The sequence below is a fragment of the Aquarana catesbeiana genome, linkage group LG01, assembly GCF_042186555.1.
Source record: "Aquarana catesbeiana isolate 2022-GZ linkage group LG01, ASM4218655v1, whole genome shotgun sequence".
Classification (NCBI taxonomy): domain Eukaryota; kingdom Metazoa; phylum Chordata; class Amphibia; order Anura; family Ranidae; genus Aquarana; species Aquarana catesbeiana.
In genome coordinates, this window is record NC_133324.1 from 887,917,269 (window position 1) to 887,938,089 (window position 20,821).

At 43.7% G+C, this 20,821-nt stretch overlaps 1 protein-coding gene across 1 annotated transcript in view; it reads right to left on the minus strand.

Moving 5' to 3' along the window:
• Nucleotides 1-20,821, minus strand: part of HTT (huntingtin) — a 283,920-nt gene that overhangs the window by 117,297 nt on the left and 145,802 nt on the right. The window contains 9 exon segments of the mRNA XM_073610874.1: nt 4,607-4,729; nt 5,090-5,343; nt 7,331-7,479; nt 7,581-7,626; nt 7,629-7,635; nt 7,821-7,982; nt 11,554-11,632; nt 13,856-14,079; nt 14,559-14,636. Coding sequence (XP_073466975.1) covers nt 4,607-4,729; nt 5,090-5,343; nt 7,331-7,479; nt 7,581-7,626; nt 7,629-7,635; nt 7,821-7,982; nt 11,554-11,632; nt 13,856-14,079; nt 14,559-14,636 — 1,122 coding nt within the window.

A 20,821-nucleotide genomic window follows, 5' to 3' on the forward strand; every position in this document is an offset into this window, starting at 1 on the left:
CTGTGTCCCCACTACTCAGGGATATTTATGGTTTGCCTCGCTGGAAGCTGACTGGTCCCCCATTGCAAAAGGGTCCAGGCCGGGCTTTGCCTCTTCTATGTATGTGTGGCACCATCAACATTTATTCCTATTGAAAGGCCATCTGCTCTAGAGACCAAAGGAAGTGACTTCCATGAGGCTGCATTCACACCTGAGCGTCGCACTTTTGAGTATTTTTTCAAGCGTTTGTGTACATTGTTTTTTTTTTTTTGCTATGAAGGAAATTCCCTCCAGTAGTATAGTAGTGGAGAATGGGGGAGGGACATAGACAGCCAGGATCAAGAAGGGTTCTCCGTGTAATTTAGAGGATATAAATATATATCTACCTTGTGGGTCAGTGTGTAGCTCGCATAGTTCAAAGTGCACTGTTTTTGCGATAAGTACTGAGACACCTCTTGAGTGTGTTGTGTGAGTGGAGTGGAACTCCCAACCCACCCATGGGCGACGGAGTGTCATCTGAAGTCTACCCTCTATGTGTGTCTCAACCAGGGTCACCACATCCGCTCTTTGCTTTTTAAGAAATGCGAGAGCTGCCGCCCGTTTAATTTTGTCTCGTAATCCCCTCACGTTCCATGTAAGGAACTTCAATGACAGTTTGGGCATTGTTGTTTGTGACTATATATTAGTATATTAATGTAGCCTTTAGCCCTATTGTGGCAGGGCGATGTAGAATGGCAAGACAGAAGGGATAGGTGATATAACACATTGCATTTGTCCAGGGGACACCCGATAGAACCAGGACTTGTTAGTGTTGCAGACGTATCAGTTAAAGTGCACACAATTAAGTTCAGTTTTTCAGCCTCCCTTCCCCACTCCCTCCTCCCTGCAGTGTCTCTCGCCCAGCCAATGTCAGCTTGCATCAGTAATAGAGTTTTCTTTATGCTTTTGCATCTGGCAGCATAGTGAAAGAAGAAATAATAAGAGGGCAATAAATAAAGTGGGATGGACTTCTGTGTACCCAGCCTGAAGATCCCTTTTCTTAGGAGAGACAATACAGAGAGTATCAGGTTCCCAATACATCCGCCATATAACTTGTTATGGGTAGCAAATGAACACCAGATATACGTAGGATATAGCATTGTCATACATATGTGAACCAAAGCACGTGTGGTTGAATCCAGCTTTTTAGTTCCCCCCCCCTCCTCCCCCCTCCCTGAGACGTATTCTCTCCAATTGGTCTTGGTGTGTATGCATGACAATACTTTCCCTGTGGACTCGAACTTGACACTATATTGAGGGGTAGCGCTTTGATATGGAAACGGGAGTTGTAGTAGAATATGTTTTGGTGGTCTCAATCCACACCCCTCTCTCCTTGATAGGAAAAAAATAAATGGGGTTAGATTCTTTCTGGTCATGTGATGTAACTCACTGCATACAGCACTCGAACACCAGTGAAACATAAGGTATGCCAGTGCTGCACGTCCGAACATTAAAACGCATATATTGAAATTCAACTTGTATGTTTCCCCTCCCCCCTCCCCCCTCCATGCTTTGCATCTTCCCCAACTGATGCTAGCATTCACCCATAACAAAACTTTCTTTGCAGTCTCGGCCTTGACGGCACATTGAGAAAAAAAATAATGAAAGTAAATTATTTGAAGTAGGATAAGTGTCTGTGCACCTCTAAACTTCTCTTTCCATAAAAGAAAAAACAGAGAGAGGACTAGCCTCTCTTCACTCAGGTGTATATCTGGGGTTTGCACATTATCAGGGTTGGTGCTGTTGTGGTAGTTTCTTCTTAGGCCGTCAATTCCAGACTTGCATGGGGGCAGAGTACGCTGCACTCTGCTTGTGGATTGCAGGACTGTAGCAGCCCAGAGCTCCGTTGAGGTGTAAAAAGTAGTGAGTATAGTTCGGTTACTTAAGAAGTTATCCCAGGAAAGTTCCAGCATTGTGTATCATCAGTGGTCCGCAGAATATAAACTGGATCGAAGCCCACAACAGGGGAGTACGTGTGGATATTTGTGTAGCCACTGTGTCCCTCTACCCCTTAGGTTATCTTCACAATGATAACAACTGGTGAAGTAAATGGGGGTGAATGTTCAGTGTGAGAATTTGATATTAAGTTGCTGTTGCATCTATTGCAGGGTATGCGTGTGGAAGATTAATGTATAATTACATACTCACAGTCACCTTAATCCGCCTTCTCCAAGTTGTTTCTGCGTTCCATCCAGGCCATCAGCTCAGTGGGATCTTCAAAAAAGGAAACACGGCCATCGTGTTCCACACGGAGACGCGCCGGAAACAGCATGGCATATTTCATGTTGAGGTTTCTAAGCTTGCGCTTGGCTTCCATGAAATTTTGTCTGCGTCGCTGCACCTCCGCCGAAAAGTCAGGGAACACTGCTATTTTTACGTTGCCTAGGGGGATGTTACCCCTCTCCCTTGCAAGTCGCAAGGCAGCGTCTCTATCTCTGTAGTTGAGCATTTTGGCTATAAAAGTACGTGGTGGGGCTCCGTGCGGTGGTGGTCTGGCGGGCATACGGTGAGCTCTTTCAACTGCCAGCATGGGGGAGAAGGCCTCTCTACCATAAGTCTTGATGAGCAATTGCTCCAGGAAAAGTGTGGGGTCCTTACCCTCAGCCCCCTCTGGCAGTCCAATGAGGCGGAGGTTACACCTCCTGCTTCTGTTCTCAAGATCTTCTTGCTTGGAGAATAGTTGTTGGATTTGCTGCTTCATGTGGTGCACCTCCGTTCTCATTGGAGGAATGGTGTCTTCCATGTCACTGATGCGGGTTTCAGTTTCTTTAACTCGGTCCCGGAGTTTGTGGAAGTCTTGTCTGATCAGGGATATGTCTACCTTGACTTCTTCTATCTGCGAGGCAAGTGATGTTCTGCAGAGGGTTATTGCTTCCAGCAGCTTTTCCGTGTCTCCCGCTGTGCGTTCCTCGCCATGTGCAGCGTCGCCGCCATTTTCCGCCTGGTCCTCCCTGTCCTGACGGCGGAACTGATCCAACTTAGATGTGGCGGCTTTCTGAGATTTCGATGGCGACATGATGTCCGGATGTTGGGGTATCTGGGGAGATGGGGACAGGAGCCAAACTTGCTGCGACAATGTGCGGAGTGTCACTCCTCTTCTTTCAGAGAACCCAGCAGACCGGAGCTATGTCCTGCAAGACACAGGGGGTCAAGTATATGCTGTTGAGAGGGGAACAACAGGACCCCTGACTGTGTCTGCAGCACACGCAGGGGAGGAAGGTGTGCCAAGATGGCCGCCGTTCACAGCATGTAGGCCCAGGCTGCAAACCAGGCCGGTTATAGATGTCAGTCTCCTTGTGCCTCCGATAGCCAAATAGGCCAGTGATCAAGGGGATGAGTGCTGTCTAGCTCTCCCAGGGGGTTATCCAGCAGTTGAGTACCTGTATATTGAAGCAGGCTTCAGGCAGGGCCGCAGATGAGGAGGACCAAGATGGCCGCGACCTCCGGTGGTAGGCCGAAGCCGCGGTCTAAATTTATTGCGCCGCCGAGCGAGAAATCGCCGCTCCGGTCGGGTCGGCGCGCGCTCCTTCTCCACAGGGACCAGGTGGTTCTTTTCTAGGTGTCCCAAGGGTACAATCCAGCCGGAGTTTTAGTTTAGAATGTCCAGGATTAATAAGGAAAAGGAGTAATGGACGGAGCTCTGTGTTCACACGTCCTACTCCATGCTGTGTCAGGCCACGCCCCCCTGTGTACATTGTTTTTAAGGTGTTTTTGAGCTTTGGTATTTTTTTTATTCGCCAATACAGAAAAATATCACCTGCATCATTTGTTGCTATGCTTTTTTAGCCCTTTCATTCCCTTTTATTACCAATTTTATTTATGCATTTTTCTTTTTTGATAAGCGGTTAAGAGTTAGGGTTTATGTACGTATTATTTTACGTATTTAGTTAGGTTAGGGGTTAGGATTAAGGATTGGGGTTTTTAATTTTATTATTATTAATATTCATTTAAATTATTGCATTTGAGCAAAACGCTCAAATCAAGCGTATCCATGCATGTCCATGGAACAAGAACAAGTTTAAAAAGTGCACCAATCTCCCCAATTTGAGCTACAAAAAAAAAAACGCTCCAGAACTTTGAGCTTCAGGCGACTCGGAGCAGAGATGTGCACCAACCCCATAGAGAATAATTGATTTTTTTTTTTCTCCTCCGGCATTTTGGAGTTTCGAGCCATAAAACGCTGAGGTGTGAATGGGGCCTAAGACTGAATGGCAATTATGGTAGACGTGTAAAATAAGAGACGTGTGGTCAGTGGTCTTCTGAAGGGGAAGCTGTGCATCTCCCAGTTGACTACTCAGTAAAGTTCTCTACCGAACTGGGACAGGTGGAAGCACAATTATTCTTTAAAGGAGAGTGCACAGTTATGCAAATCATTCCACATCATTTTAGGTTCCATTTAAGACCATTTTCTAATAACCACTAAATAACCAGTAAATATTAAAATAAAACATAATATGTGGCCTTAAAATGTTTCTAAAAATAAAAAAAAGACTTAGCTTTGAAAAGAGCAAAAAACCTTAAAACCCCTATAATTGCATTTTTATTCTGTACCAATATCGCTAAAACCATGCATTCTTCAATCACTTACCATAGTGTACGGGATGACGAACATACTTCTCAGCAGCATATCTACAGGACGCAGGGAAGAAGGAGCAAGGGTTTCAAAAAGAGTGTTCAACACACCCAGAGCTTCGTGGGAATCTATGTGCATCTAAAGACATAACAAGCGGCACATCAACATTACTCTTTTCAACAACCAGTTTAAAGACCCAAATAAATCCCAAACTGCATGTTTTAGTTTCATTGGTTTGGTAATAAGCTGAAATACATATTTTCCTATCATCTCCCTAGGAGACTCCTCGGGTGGGATTTCCACACCAGAACGCCTGGTTTTTGGCAAAGAAAGTCAAATTAAGGTTCTAGGTTGCCTTGGTGGAGTCCCGCTGTTAATTGTAGGCTTTTGAAAAGGAGTGGATATGGAAGGAAAATAAAATCATATGATGTCCTGAAGAAGCAAACAGGCTACCAACCACTTCGATAGCTGATAAAGAAGACTTCGGTAGTTACTGACCTGCTGCTTTGACAACATGGGCAGAATAATGTCCGCTATCTGCCGGGAGAGCCTCTTCCACTTGTCTTCATTCTCTTTGTGACACTGCTGCAGTACCAAGATAAACATCTCTAGGACCTGATGGTACTGGATAAGTCTGAGCAACATGGACACCACCACTTCCTTCTGAGTCTCCAGCTCTTTCCCTGCATCAGCTTTATTGGCTCCTCGTAATACAAAGAGGTCATGGACTATGGGCTGCAGCGCTGGAATAGCTGCAGTATGGGGAGAGGCAAATATAGAAAGACACTAAATCTTATATAACAAAACTAAATGACATATTTGCATTAAAAAAAAAAAAAAAAAAAGACAAAAAAACAAACAAACAAGAAAAGCACATTTGATAAAACACACTGCATTTATATAGTTAGTACTTTTACAATTCCCTACAGACATTGAAGAAAGCATGCTTAATCTCAACATTAAAAAACAAAAAAAACTGCGCTATATGATAAATTGTGGAAGGAACAATATATGTAATAAACACACATATATTAAATCAATGATATCAAATAAGTGATTCGAGCGCCCGTTCACGGTGAGTTGCGATGACGTCAAAGCGTCACCCTCCCAACGTACGTTTCGTCTGTCACTGACCTTCCCAAGATGACGTCAGTGATAGATGAAACGTAGGTCGGGAGGGTGACACTCTGACATCATCGCAACTCACCACGAACGGGCGCTCGCTTGCCGGCCAGCGATTGCTCCTTTTACTACTGTTATTTTGTAAGTGTTTTACTACTTTTAAATAAATCTCCTTATTGGATTTACACTATGGCTGCCCTTCTTCCATCCTTATGTTTCTAACTCGGATTGTTGGTTGGAGCCACGCTACACGGAGGGAGATCGCAGATAGTACACCGGGTTCCAGCATACAGGCTCACCATCTATAGTGGTATCCAGAGGATTGTCTCCACGGTTTAGCAGCCCTATCCGGATGTTGTCCTGAGATGTGCTTATTTGTGCTTTCCATCTGGTAAGCGCATATGTTTGGTGGAGGTTCACTGCGTAGGGTGTTCTTGCTTTCCATTTCTCACTGGAATCTCATGGAGAACTGCCAGGGGACTCCTCTTGTTTTCCTTACACCAATGAACTTTGTTTTTTTTGCATCACTTATTTGATATCATTTATTTAATACATGTATGTTTATTACATATATTGTTCCTTCCACAATTTATCATATAGCGCAGTTTTTTTGTTTTTTATTGTTTGTTGTGAATATTTCACGGTTGAACTGCTGCATTTCTTGGGGTATCTTATGATAGAGCGGTATGTTTTTTGTTTGTTCAATCTCACCATTCCCTGCCGTGTCTTGAAAAGTTAGTATGTCCAAGTATTAAAAGGAGACGTTAACTTTTAAAAAAAATAAATAAATAAATAAATGCACATTTTTTGCAGGTAAAAAAAAAAAGTGCATTATTTTATTTTTGGAACCTGTAAAGCATTGCCATGCAGGTCTCCTTCAGATCTGCCAGTGTATCTGCTTACCTGTACAAGCAGATACAATCTGACAGGAAACATGAATTTACTACCACGGTGGTAGTTCATTGAAAACTATAAGCCAACAGCCGCAAAGGCTGCCAGAACTTGTAGTTTTCCATGCACAGAGCCCTGTCAATCAGTGATGCGGCCAGGTGGGCGGAGCCCCACTCGGCAAAGTTTTTCTTTAATTGTGACAGCTAGCAGGGGAGGGAGAAGAACACCGCTAGCCTGTCATAGTGGGGATCGGGGAGGTGTGCGGGACGGTATGTTCGTAACATGTTACACCCTGAATATGGGTGTAACATGTTACGAAAGGGGAACTTCTCCTTTAAGTGGAGGGTGCGAACAAGCGGAGCTTCCCCACTTCCCGGGTAAGATCGGCAATTTATGTGCATGTCTGGCCTCTCCCCTTTCCCCCCGCTGCCTTCTGGGACATACACAGGTTCCAGAATATTACGGGATCATTCAAAAAGCGCAGCGCAACTTGCACATGCGCAATAGGAAACCAGTTGTGAAGCTTGAAGGCTTTTACTGCCGGTTTCCCTTTGTGAAGATGCCGGCGCCTGCACCCAAAGTTTTTTTTTTTTTTTTTATTACTTTTACAATGCTGACATTCTAAAATGAAAGCATATGCTGTGACTGCAGAACTCCTATAATAAAACAGTTCGGAAAGGTGTAAATGAGCCCTAAGAGTTAAAGATTTCAATCATGTATATATACCATGGGTCACAGCTTTCCTCCCACTGGCCATGATGCCGTCACACAGCTGAATGATTTTAGGAATGCCGATGATCTGCTTAGAGTGGTACCTTTCATAGGACAGCAATACCAGGAAGAAGAACACATTGGGAATGATGGCTTCTGATTCCCTGTCAATTTAACAAAAGAAACTTAACAAGTAAATGGGATATTATCTGCACACAAATCCAAATCTGATCTGGCATTCAAGGCATACAGAAGAGGACCTTACCTGAACTGACCTACTTCAATGTACTCAAACTGCTTCAGCACAAAACAATGAACACCTGAAGGAGCAAAAAAGAGTGCATGATTAAAAGAAATGTAACGTACTTTCAATTACGTTTTTATAAATATCCCTGATTGTTCTTTATTCAGCCATGTTTAAAAAACAATACAATTATCAAAGGGGGTTTAGTTGTTGAGTAAAGGCTTTTAAAACCACTGTCTCCAGTTGAGTGAAAGATATTACCTGATCAGAATCTAGCAGACAGTAGTTGACTCGAAGTTGGACAAGTTGAGCTAGAAGATCGAGAACCTGTCTCTGCAGTTGCACAGATGTAGTAGTGGTGTACTGCTTCAACGCTTTAATCACCAGGGGCTCAAAGAGGCGAATATGGTTATGAATGGTATTCTATAAAAGTGTCAAGAAGAAAAAGATGAACAATTGGCTTTTAATCTTATAACAATGATTATAAGCTAATAATCAAGAGAATGTTATACATAAAAAAGCAAATAGGATAGGCATTAACCACTTGCTTACTGGGAACTTAAACCCCCCTTCCTGCCCAGGCCAATTTTCAGCTTTCAGCGCTGTCACATTTTGAATGACAACTGCACGGTCATGCAACACTGTACCCAAATGAAATTTTAATCATTTTTCTTTCACACAAATAGAGCTTTATTTTGGTGGTATTTAATCACTGCTGTTTTTTTTTTTATTTTTTGCTAAAGAAAAAACAAAAAATACAGAAATACAGAAAATTTTGGAAAAAAACCCAACAGTTTTATAGTTGTTATAAAATTTTGAAAACAGGTAATTTTTCTCCTTCATTGATGTGCACTAATATAAAGCAGCACTGATAGGTGGGCATTGAAAGGTGGCACTGGTGGGCACCAATAGGCAGCACTTATATGCATTGGTAGGTGGCACTGAACAGCAGCAGTGGCTCTCCCTGTTCGGGAGCGAAGCCCCTGTGACAGAAGCCGGTGATCGGCTTGTTCCTTTTTCTCCGATCTTATGTTTAAATCACGTGATCAGCTGTCATAGGCTGACAGCAAATCACATGGTAAGGGGTGCACCGCTGATCACAGGGCACGCAGGCAGCGATTTTGGAAGGACAAACACGGACGCCCTCCTGGCAATTAAGGCCCGCGCTGTAGTCACCATTCGGCTATAGCACGGGCAGGTGGGAGGTAAAGTGGTTGTAACCCCCCCCCCCAAAAAAAATATCCTGTTCCAATGTGTGTCATTTGTCCCTTTCTATGTTGTAATATACCTTGTTGATCTGCTGGTTCCCGTGTTCCCCTGTGTGTGCCAAGCATGGGAAAACATAGCTGTTGAGCCACGATACTGTGGTCAGTTTACGTGCCTCCCTCATCGCGCTCTCTACTCCAAGTCTCTCCCCTCCCTCCCTGCATGCCTGCCTGTCAGTGTGAGAGCCGATCACCTCCCTGCCCCTCTTCCACTGCAATATGCAGCAAAAATACTCTTATTTCCTCTGGTTTAAACAGTTAACTATAATGTATATCTTTTTTTAAATTAAAAGGCTAAATACCTTTTTCTCACACCGCCGCTGTGTGATCACGTAACTTCTCTTTGCTGGCCAGCTGAGGCAGATCTCAACCCCTCCCCACTGCTCCTCCTTAGATCGGGGAAGGAGAGTGGAGGAGGATCATGTGACCACACTGCGGCAGTGTGAGAAAAGGTATTTAGCCTGGTCATTTAAAGATAAAACACACACATTGTAGTTAATAACTGTATAAACCTGATACCAGCACAGTCACAATTTGACTTTACAGACACTTTAACTTCAAATAAGGGTGAAAAATAGAAGAATTCCATTATCCTACAATATGGGAACATTTAACTTCATCCTGAATAGGTCCTTACCACAGCTTGGCCTGTTTGGGGTTGATACAGGAATGAGGGAGAATCTTACATTGGGAAAACCTGTGCCAATGACATTGGAACTTTCCTTGCATTGTAGATATTTCATCTCACTTCAGGAAAGCAAGTGAAGGGAAATTACCTTAACAGGGCACAGCAAAAACAAACAGGAGTTTTAACCCATCCCACGCTTTCTAAAACTGAAATAAAAAAGGTACTGTTTTGGCTACATATGCACTATAATATAACTTTTTAATGTGTAAAATTAAGTGTATATCGGTATAAAACATAAAAGCAACAAAAAAATTGCAGCACCAGTTACCCAAACTTATCACAGTAAACCAATGATTTACCGTCAAGATATACGGATTATACACCACACCAACCTCATACTGTGTATACTATGCTAAGGTGTTAGCAGTGAATCGTAGGATGCAATGAGGCATGCCTGAGCTCTTTCTTGCAGAATAAAAATCTGTAAAACACTTTTCCTGGAGTCCGCTGATGGCCACGGAAGTCTTTAACCTTTGTGTTATACCGACGCCTACGGTGGAATTGGGCATTGGCAATCTGAAGATTAGCCCAGGACAATCCTCCCACTACCAGCCCACCCCAGTTTTGAATCAAACCAGTATCTAGAGCATGATTATAAATACAAAAGGGGTGAGATCTAAGGGAAGTCTTTAACCTTTCGGATCCCCAAAAGCAGTCCAACTGAGAGGAGGGCAACACAGCAAACACATGCTAACAGCCCCCCCCCCCCCCCCAAAAAAAAAATCGAGAACTATGCATGCAGCTCAAAGAGCCACCTGAGGGACCTTCTGTCCAGAGCTACCATTAGACGAGACTGCTAGATGTTGGAGTAAAGAATGCCAGGTGGCTGCCTTGTAAATCTGGGAAACAGATGCGTAAAGTCAAAAAGCCCAAGAAGCACCAATATATCTAGTAGAGTGTGCCTTGAGAGGAAAAAAACCTGATCTTTAAAGCCCAACTCTAGGAAACTCAAAAATTCTCCCTTGCAGTTGAGCTGCTCCAGCACTCCTGCAAAGGTTAACTGCTCGTTTAGGTCTAGCGGACACAGAAAAGAAGAAGATTTACTTACCAGATCCTCTACTCCACTGCGCTGCCAGACCTATACCTGCATCATATTCTCCCCCATGTTCCAGCAGTCTAAGGTCCTGACGTCAAGAAGGGTGCAAAGTTCATAGCACTGCACTGGACCTTATGACACCAAGGGACAGTCCACAGTCTGTGTATGGGGGGAGTAGAGGATTGGGTAAATGAAAGAGCTTTTACTCACCCCTACAGTAAACTAACAGTTAACTCTTGCAGTATAGGCACAGCCCCACCACAAGGTTGAATTTTTAAATTTTCCAAAGTGGAGCTTTAAATTCAGATGCTGGTCTGCCTGAGCCCCCTGGAGATGGCGAAAGGAGAAGCAAGTGCACCTTTTCTGTGTCCATCCGGGATTACAAAAAGGGAACTAGTCTTTCTGAACGAAGAGTGGCTGAGACTGCTGCAGATGTCAGCACTGTTAGGTGTGCTTGCAAGAACCACCATAACCATATGTAGAATGTGAGCTGGGGGCACGTACCTTGAATCAGACATGTTGCCACCACATGGTGGAAAAGCAACGTTTAGGCTCAGGGGTAACAGGCAAACCAACTGTTTGGGTGTTGCCATATTGCATTTTACAAAAAATTACTGCGCTGCAGACTGAAAAGGAAAGTAATTACTAATAACATATTACAATATGGCTTGTGTCACAATTGCTATATTTTTTTTTTTTTTTTTTTATTTGTGATATTTTTTTTTCCATAGGACAGTGGAATTACCCTTTAAGTAAACTCTCAGGCACAGAAAGAGGTAAAATCTGGACAAACCCGAGACCTTTACCATTTTAGTACAGAAAGTAACAGAGCACAATACCGCTTTCTTCCAACCGTATATAGCTAAATTGTATGCATGTACATTGGCTATAAAGGGGTCATTAGATCCTTGCTAGTAAGAGGTTCTGACTAAAAGTCTCCAGGCAATCACCTCCTAAAAACACAGACAGGAGGGTCAGAAGAATCTATAAGGAAGCAAGCTGTACCTTGTCAGCACGGTGCTTCGTAACATTGGTAATGCTGTTTTTCAGTTGAGATGAAACCTTCTGGAGCACATCAAACCACCTGGAACAAAAAAGCAAACCAGTCTGTTCTAACATTACAACATTCAATGGACAAATCAATGCAAATATTTTAAAAAGAGACACATTTACAAAACTATGAATTGAACAGAAGAAAAGTGCTAGCTACAGTGCCTTGAAAAAGTATTCACACCCCTTGAATTTCCCACATTTTGTCATGTTTCAACCAAAAACGTAAATGTATTTTATTGGGATTTTATGTGATAGACCAACACAAAGTGCACATAATTGTGAAGTGGAAGGAAAATGATAAATGGTTTTCCAATTTTTTAACAATAAATATGTGAAAAGTGTGGCGTACATTTCTATTAAGTTCCCTGAGTCAATACTTTGTAGAACCACCTTTTGCTGCAATTCCAGCTAATAAGTCTTTTTGGGGATGTCTCTACCAGCTTTGCACATCTAAAGAGTGAATTTTTTGCCCATTCTTCATTGTAAAATAGCTCAAGCTCTGTCAGATGAAGGACAGCATCAGTGAACAGCAATTTTCAATTGGATTTAGGTCTGGACTTTGTCTGGGTCATTCTAACACATGAATATACTTTGATCTAAAGCATTCCATTGTAGCTCTGGCTGTATATTTAGGGTTGTTGTCCTGCTCGAATGTGAACCTCTGCCGCAGTCTCAAGTCTTTTGCAGACTCTAACAGGTTATCTTCTAAGATTGCCCTGTATTTGGCTCCATCCATCTTCGTATCAACTCTGACCAGCTTCCCTTTCCCTGCTGAAGAAAAGCATCCCCACAACATGATGCTGCCACCACGTTTCACGGTGGGGATGGTGTGTTCAGGGTGATGTGCAGTGTTAGTTTTCTGCCACAAATAGCGTTTCGCTTTTAGGCCAAAAAGTCCAATTTTGGTCTCATGGTGTCCCTCCACATGGCTTCTTGCAAACTGCAAATGGGACTTCTTAAGGCTTTCTTTCAATAATGGCTTTCTTCTTGCTACACTTCCATAAAGGCCAGATTTGTGGAGTGCACAACTATTAGTTGTCCTGTGGACAGTCTCCTACCTGAGTTGTGGATCTCTGCAGCTCCTCCGGAGTTACTTGGCTGCTTCTCTGATTAATGCTCTCCTTGCCCGGCCTGTCAGTTTAGGTGGATGGCCATGTCTGGAAGGTTTGCAGTTGTGCCATACTCTATTTGCGGATGATGGATTGAACAGTGTTCTGTGAGATGTTCAAAGCTTGGGATACTTTTATATAACCTAACCCTGCTTTAAACTTCTCCACAACTTTATCCCTGACCTGCCTGGTGTGTTCCTTGGCATTCATGATGCTGTTTGTTCACTAAGGTTCTCTAACACAGCTCTGAGGGCTTCACAGAACAGCTGAATTTATACTTTATACTTAGATTAAATTTCACACAGGTGAACGCCATTTACTCATTAGGTGACTTCTGAAGGCAATTGGTTCCACTAGATTTTAGTTAGGGGTATCAGAGTAAAAGGGGGCTGAGTACAAATGCACGCCACACTTTTCACATATATTTGTAAAAAATTTGGAAAACCATTTATCATTTTCCTTCCACTTCACAACTATATGCCACTTTGTGTTGGCCCATCACATAAAATCCTCCCAAATTTTATTTTTTTTTTTTTATGTTTTTGGTTGTAAGATGACAAAATGTGGAAAATTTCAAGGTGTATGAATACTTTTTCAAGACACTGTATCTTAAAGCTCAATACTGGCCTTAGCTTCAGTCTTGCACAGTTGTACAGCCTACTCTCCTGTACTGAAATTGCTTACTCAGGTTTCATTGCACACTGTTTGCAATAGAAGCTAGAGCGAATCAAAGAGCGAGCCCTTCCTTCCCAGCCTTACAGTCATGCCCTATCATTCTTTGGATGGCAGCTTTTGCAATTATGGAGACTCAGCATCACATGCGGGCAATAATTAGTGTGGTCTGCATGCAAATTTAACCTGCTTAGGAACACCCATTTCTCCACACTGACATCTGCCCATCAACTCCTCCAAAGAACCAGCCTACTGTATGAATGGGGGCTGTGATGTTTTCAATAAGCTGTGAACAGGACCCTGCCAGCCCCTACAACTAGGTATGGCTTATCTGCATTGCACAAAGACCCAATGATGATGCTATTGTGTCTTAAAAGGTATGTAAAGAAAGCAAACCATTTTAAGATATGGGGGGGTACCAGAAAAAGTAAAATGTAAGCAGATTAAACTTCAGCTTTAAGGTGTGTGCTTACCCTGATGCGTCTTGCTCTTGATCAGCTTGGACCATGTTACGCAGACTGGCATCTGCTAGAGCCTGGGTAAAGTGTGTATATGGAGCCATGAAGCAGTAATGGTATAAGCCAGGTCGCAGGTTAGAAGAGCCAAGGCGCTGTGCTTTTCCCTGGGTTTTGCTAGGGTTCGAGTACAGCGCCTCAAACTGGGATGCTAAATTGGTTCCAAAAAGGGTCTTTAATAGCTGGGAAATATTAAAAAAAAAAAAAAACATGCATTATTTATCATTAAAAAAAAAAAATCACAACACCAACAAGAAATTATATATTTTTTTCTTAGGCCTCTTGCAGTGCAGCTTAAAAAATCGCAGTACAGCGTTTTTTTTACTGAGCTAAAATGTGCACACAGGCGCATAAACAAACGCAGAGTATTCCTCAGTAAAAAAAAAAAATAAATAGAAAAATCTGCGTTCCTGCTCAGTATTTTGCGCCCATGCACACAAATATGCGCATAAATATGAATGCATTTTCCCTAGGAAGGTACCGTGTGCAATTGCGCATATACATGCAAATACGCACATAAATATGTGCATATTTGTGCAAAAGAAACACCTAAAATTACGTCCAAAAAGCAGAAGCTCAAACATCAGTACCGTGAGCAAGATGCCTTAGTATTATCTCTGGAGATAATCAGTTATTTATCACACAGTTTCTTTTAGCTCACCTGTTGCACACAGATTGTGACTATCACTGGCTCCCTGCTGAAACAGGACTTCAGATAACCCAGAATTTCCTCCACACACTGCAAATGGAAAGTAAACATTGAAGGATGTCAAGAGACTTTTGCAAAAAAAAGTGTCATAATAACTGCAAAAAACACAATAACCCAACTAGAAAGATAAATAGGACACTTTACTCAAAATAAAATCACTTTCTTGCAGTCCACTGAGGGACACATTATTTACGATCAGGTATTACTGCCTACAGGAAGACAGGACACTCACTGGCACTAGCAAGCAGCACCAAGAGTATGATCAAAACAAGAGAAGTGGGACTGAGTAAAGGGCAGATGGAGAATGGGATAGAGACACCTCTAGGATAAAATTGTCCCTCCACAATCTAACACTCCCACATGAGTGATGGGCGAGTCCCTGTCGAAGGGTGAGGGGTTTGAGAGTGAGCATGCGGTGGACCCCTCCACGAAAGGGCCATGCTGGTTAAAAGGATAAGTTCACCTTTCGTAACATGTTACACCCATGTTCAGGGTGTAACATGCAAGATGTTACAAACGGACTAGTCCCCGCACCTCCCTTAACTGACAGCTAGCTGGGAGGTACAGAGGTAGGATGGGCCTCAGCTGACCTTTCCTTGGTACTTCTGTGCTGAGGTAGTTGTACTTTCTTGCCTTCCATGATATCCTTGATGATGTCAATTGTCAAGCTCCAAAGAGATGGAGTCACTCGAAAACCAAGCAACCAGGTGCTCCTTGGATACCTCATCTGTGTCCCAGCACCTTAACCAGAGTACTGTGCGCACCTTTTTATGGACAAAAGTCCCAAATGGGACAAGTTTAGATGCTTCTAACAAGCCATCACAACTGAAGCGTAGGGTGGCAGATGACTGCCCCAAACTTTCTATAAAGCAAGAGGTCTACTGCAACAGTGAAAAGATTGCTTTTAAAAAATGTAACCCATTCTGCTATAGTTTGAAACATTCCATTCATAGACAAAATAGGGAGAAGGACATTGTCTGCCAGAGAAAACTGTTTTAAGGAGGTATTCCTACTGTTCGTCAGCAGAATTCTAAAAGGCAAGGCCAACGTCTACTGGCCTGGTGGTTTTTTCACTGTAGATGGGCAGTAGGAACAGACGTGAGATCAGAGTTCTACATGGCTCGGTTTGTAAAGCAGCAGCGAGGCGATACTTCTTCAATGCTGATGGCATTAGAGAGCACAGAGCATGGCCAATACTCCATCCAGTGGATGGCATCAGTGCTCAATCTCTTATACCCTGTACACACGGTCGGATTTTCCGACGGAAAATGTGTGATAGGACCTTGTTGTCGGAAATTCCGACCGTGTGTAGGCTCCATCACACATTTTCCATCGGATTTTCCGACACACAAAGTTTGAGAGCAGAATATAAAATTTTCCGACAACAAAATCCGTTGTCGGAAATTCCGATGGACAAAGTGCCACGCATGCTCAGAATAAAGAGATGAAAGCTATTGGCCACTGCCCCGTTTATAGTCCCGACGTGTTTTACGTCACCGCGTTTAGAACGATCGGATTTTCCGACAACTTTGTGTGACCGTGTGTATGCAAGACAAGTTTGAGCCAACATCCGTCGGAAAAAATCCTAGGATTTTGTTGTCGGAATGTCCGAACAAAGTCCGACCGTGTGTACGGGGCATTAGAGTCAACCCCTTTCATAGTAAAGCCGGTGACAGCAGGAAATCGGAAGGGTACCTAGTCGGTGCAAACGAGGTAGCTCCCAGTGCTCAGCCCGATTGACCTATTCAGCAGAGCAGGTTTACAGAGACAGAAGTACAAGAACTGAGGAAATAACATCTTTGGATCCAAAAACTGCTTTACGGCTAACTTATTAACAGAACAAGCTCTGAAAAGCTGTGAGTGCAGAACCCCATGCCCGAAGGTAATTTTTTAGGCTGGCCCTGCAATGTCCAATCCAGCAGGGCCTGGGTAAGGCACTTTAAAAGCTAGGCCAAGGAGGCAGATCCGAACAGCTGCCATGTATAGACCATCTCAACTAGTGATGCAACAATGAATCTTGGAGATGGAAGAAAAAAATAAAAATATGAGGCAAGCAGGGCAGAAGAGGAGGAGTAGTTTATCCTGGGCTGGCCTATAGCATTTTTGTTTGCCAGTGTCTAATCTTCCTGTAAGCAGCAGCATAATCCGACAGTATACTACTCTATATGTCCCTCAATGGACAAGAAATGTCAATTAATATGATCCTGGATATTGTTCATATTGGCTGCAGAACCTAGTGCGTAGGAAACCCCTAGGGGACAGCATAATCAGAAGACACAAAGCACATTAATAAATACTATTTTAATATAGCACTTCTCCCCAGAATTGCACAAATCAGCAGTCTGAGGCCAGCGGAGCCCTCGGAGCACTTTGGCTGTTCATACAATGCTGCTCAAACTCAGAAATGTTTCAATCAAACCTCTGCAACTGCATTTGTGGACCAAAGCTAACAGTCTTGGGTTTTCAATGCAAATTTTCAAGTCTAATTAAATGGGAAATGTTTTGCGCTGTCACATAAGTGGTATATTAATCTTCACAATTAATATTATGATATATAAAGTCCAAAAAAGGAAATTAATAAAATAAAGTGTCCAAAAACAGCAAAAGTCCATATTAAAATATCTACATACCAGCAAGGGATGAAGTGTTATAGGAAATATAGCAAAAGCACAGGAAATACGGAACTCTGTATAAGGAAGTAATGTGAGCACCGCTGTCCCCCTACTGCCTCAGAGCAGACGTCTGTTTAGACTAAACTTATGTCAGACAAGGTAAGGAAATAGCAGTGACGTCATGGCACCTGTGGAGGGTGTAGGACGAGTGCTTGTTTCTGAAATGCCCATTTAACTTTTTTGCTGCTGTAAGTAGATCCTTTATTAAACTCATAAGCTTTTATTTATTTTTTATTTATTTATTAATTTTTCTCTTCTTATTGGCAAATTGTATGACCAGGTGACTTTTATCATTGGCATCCAGTAAGTGGCTGAACAAGAGAGGCGGCTTATACCTGAAGCAAGGGGCGATTACTCACTGATGCGCATATGGACCTTGATGGGTCCCTACCCACGAAAGCTGATCTTGAACGCTTTGCTGACAGAGTGGAAAAAGCTTTTAAGGAAGATATTGCTCAGCTCAAAGCTGATACAAATCATTTAGGAGGCAGACTTGAAACTCTGGAACAGAAATTTGAGGAAACTCTCCCTGTCATTTCTAAACTACAAGACAAGTGTAACATACAGGGCCAACAGATTGAGGCCCTGCTATGTCAGCTGGACGACACAGAGAACCGCAGCAGACGGGCAAATATCAGGATAAGAGGCCTACCTGAAGCTACTGGGCCCAGGGACATAATCCCCACCCTGGAAGGAGTCTTTAAGGAAATATTAGGACTGCCTGCCACTGCTACGATCGAAATAGACCGTGCACACAGGGCCCTGAAGCCCCCATCCCAGGATGCGAACAATCCAAGAGATATCATCTGTAAATTACATAAATATACGCTTAAAGACCGCATCATGCAAAAAATGAGGGGGAAACCATATTTTGATTTTGATGGTGCACACCTGGCCTTTTATCAGGACATCTCGAGGCGCACTCTTATGCAACGTAGAGCACTTCGCCCTCTCCTAACAGCTATCCAAGACGCAGGCCTGGTGTATCGCTGGGGATTCCCCTTCAGCCTTCAAATCACCAAAGATGGTAGAACCATAACTCTTCGCAACAAAGATGACCTCCCGCACTTTTTGACTTCCCTGGATCTGGACCCGGTAGACTTTCCCGACTGGAGATGTTCCTCAGAACTGGGAAACGACAAATTACCTACCCACCAACCGTGGCAACCAGCCAGAAACCAGAATCGCAAGAGGAATCGCAGGCGACATCTTTCTGAATCCTCGCTGGGAATGTCCCTACCCGGAAACTAGCAAACATCCCTTTCTGGGGCATACGAACTGCTACTGAAGTCCCCCCCCCCCCTTTTTTTTTTTTTTCCTTTTTCCAGGTTTTAAATATACCCAAGTGTTTCTTTTTTTTATACATATTGCACTTAGATTATCCCCTTAACATTAGCCGTAAGGCTGTTTGATGGTTTGCACATTTTTGAGTTCCCTGAAGCACCATCATTCTCTCCATGTCTAACCGCACCATATCAGACGCGGTGGACGGAGACGGAGGACCTCCTGCCCTCTCTTATAGACGGCCACTAACCCCCTAGTAGGCCGCCCTGCTTTTTTTGGGCACTAATCCCCTTTGGGATAAGGGGTCGTGGCCTGGGGTCCCTCCCTTCTCCAGGGGGGGGCTCCTCGACACGACCCTTAGTAGTTGTTTTACATGCATGGATGTTAACATCCATACTGTTTTGATGGTTATGACCATGTTTTTATGTTCTTCTTCTCACACATGTTTTGTCTTCTCTCCCTCTCGTCTCTTTCCTACTCCCTCCCCCTTCACTACAGGTTGCTCCACCTTGCTGTCTGTGACGGACCCCTCGCAAATTGCACACATTGAACACCCACGCTCCTTTCCATGGCTTCCCTACGGGTAAGTACATATAATGTACGGGGACTATGTTCCCCACACAAACGTAGTAAGCTTTGGGGGGAGTTAAAACGCCTGAAAACCCAAGTGGTTTTCCTTCAAGAAACCCACTTTACGCCAAAGTCTCTTCCCAAATTGCCTACTCACCTTTTCAACCAATGGTTTATTAGCACATCCCCGACCCCTAAATCTAAAGGGACAGCTATCGCCATACACAAGGCATGCCCTTTTCAGCCGGCAGAGCACGATACAGACCCCTTGGGGAGATATGTTTTTCTAAAGGGCAACATTGCTGGCCAAAAATATACAATCGCCACTATTTACGCCCCGAATGCAGATCAACTTACCTTCATAGACACTACACTAGACCGCTTGGCTGAATTCAGAGAAGGCTTCCTAATCTTAGGAGGCGATTTTAACGTAAGCCCTGACCCAATGCTAGACACCTCCCATGCAAGACCCTCCCACTCCTACGCATTCTTGAAGCACTTCCGCAGGACTATTCAGTCCCACCTGCTCACCGACAGTTGGCGAGCGCTTAGACCACTAGACCGTGACTTCAGCTATTACTCTACAGTACATAACGTATACACAAGAATTGACCACATCTATGTGGATCGAAATATTCTTGAACTTTTACAGTCTGCAGACATTGGTTCCATTTCCATTTCCGACCACGCCCCAGTGACGATGGCCTTTTCTTTGCCATCAGGCACACGGGGAGTTCGGACCTGGAGACTTAATGAGAACTTATTGGACGATGCGGTAGTGATGGCTGAGGTCGCGGATACCCTAGCTCATTATTTTGCAGAGAACCCTGTAGGCGAGCTGAGTGAGGGGACGGTTTGGGAGGCTCACAAGGCTGTGGTTCGGGGGGCTCTGATTTCCCAGGGCAGTAGACTTAAAAAGATACGACAGGCAGACTTTTTAAGAGTACACACCGAACTCCAAAAAGCAGAACTCAGGCACAAAGCCAACGGACGCCCTGAAGACCTGGAAAAGCTGACAGAGTTACGCGAACTGTTCTTACGCCTACTCGATCGTCAAACACGCAAACAATTCCGATTCATGGCACACAGGTACTATGAACACGGAAACAAATGCGGCCGCATGTTGGCCCGGGCCCTCCGGAAACGTCAAGCCCAGACATATATACATAAACTACATAGCGCCTCGGGAACACCGATTCTACACCCATCTAAAATTGCTGCTGAATTTCGAGCTTACTACGCTAAATTGTACAACATAGATTCTGACCCCTCCCCTACGTCACGGGACATTAGACAAAACGCGATCCGAGACTATCTGACTGCAGCCAAACTCCCGACACTTACAGAAGAGCAATCCTCAGACCTAGACGCCCCAATCACCCTAAATGAGCTTCGGGCCACGGTGAATTCCTTGCCCAACGGAAAGAGTCCTGGACCTGACGGGTTCACTAAGGCATACTATAAAGCCTTCCTGACAAGAAAAGTGTGCTGCCGCACTTATTAAATGCGGCTAGGCGCCTGATCCTAATCCATTGGAAAAAACATACGACCCCCACACGTGCTGAGTGGATCGGAAAGGTTAGTGAGATCCGGGAGGCCGAGGATTGGGTGGCGACCAATAAAGGCCACAAAGACCGATTCCATGCAATCTGGATGCCATGGGCTGAATACACCTCTGACTCCACCACA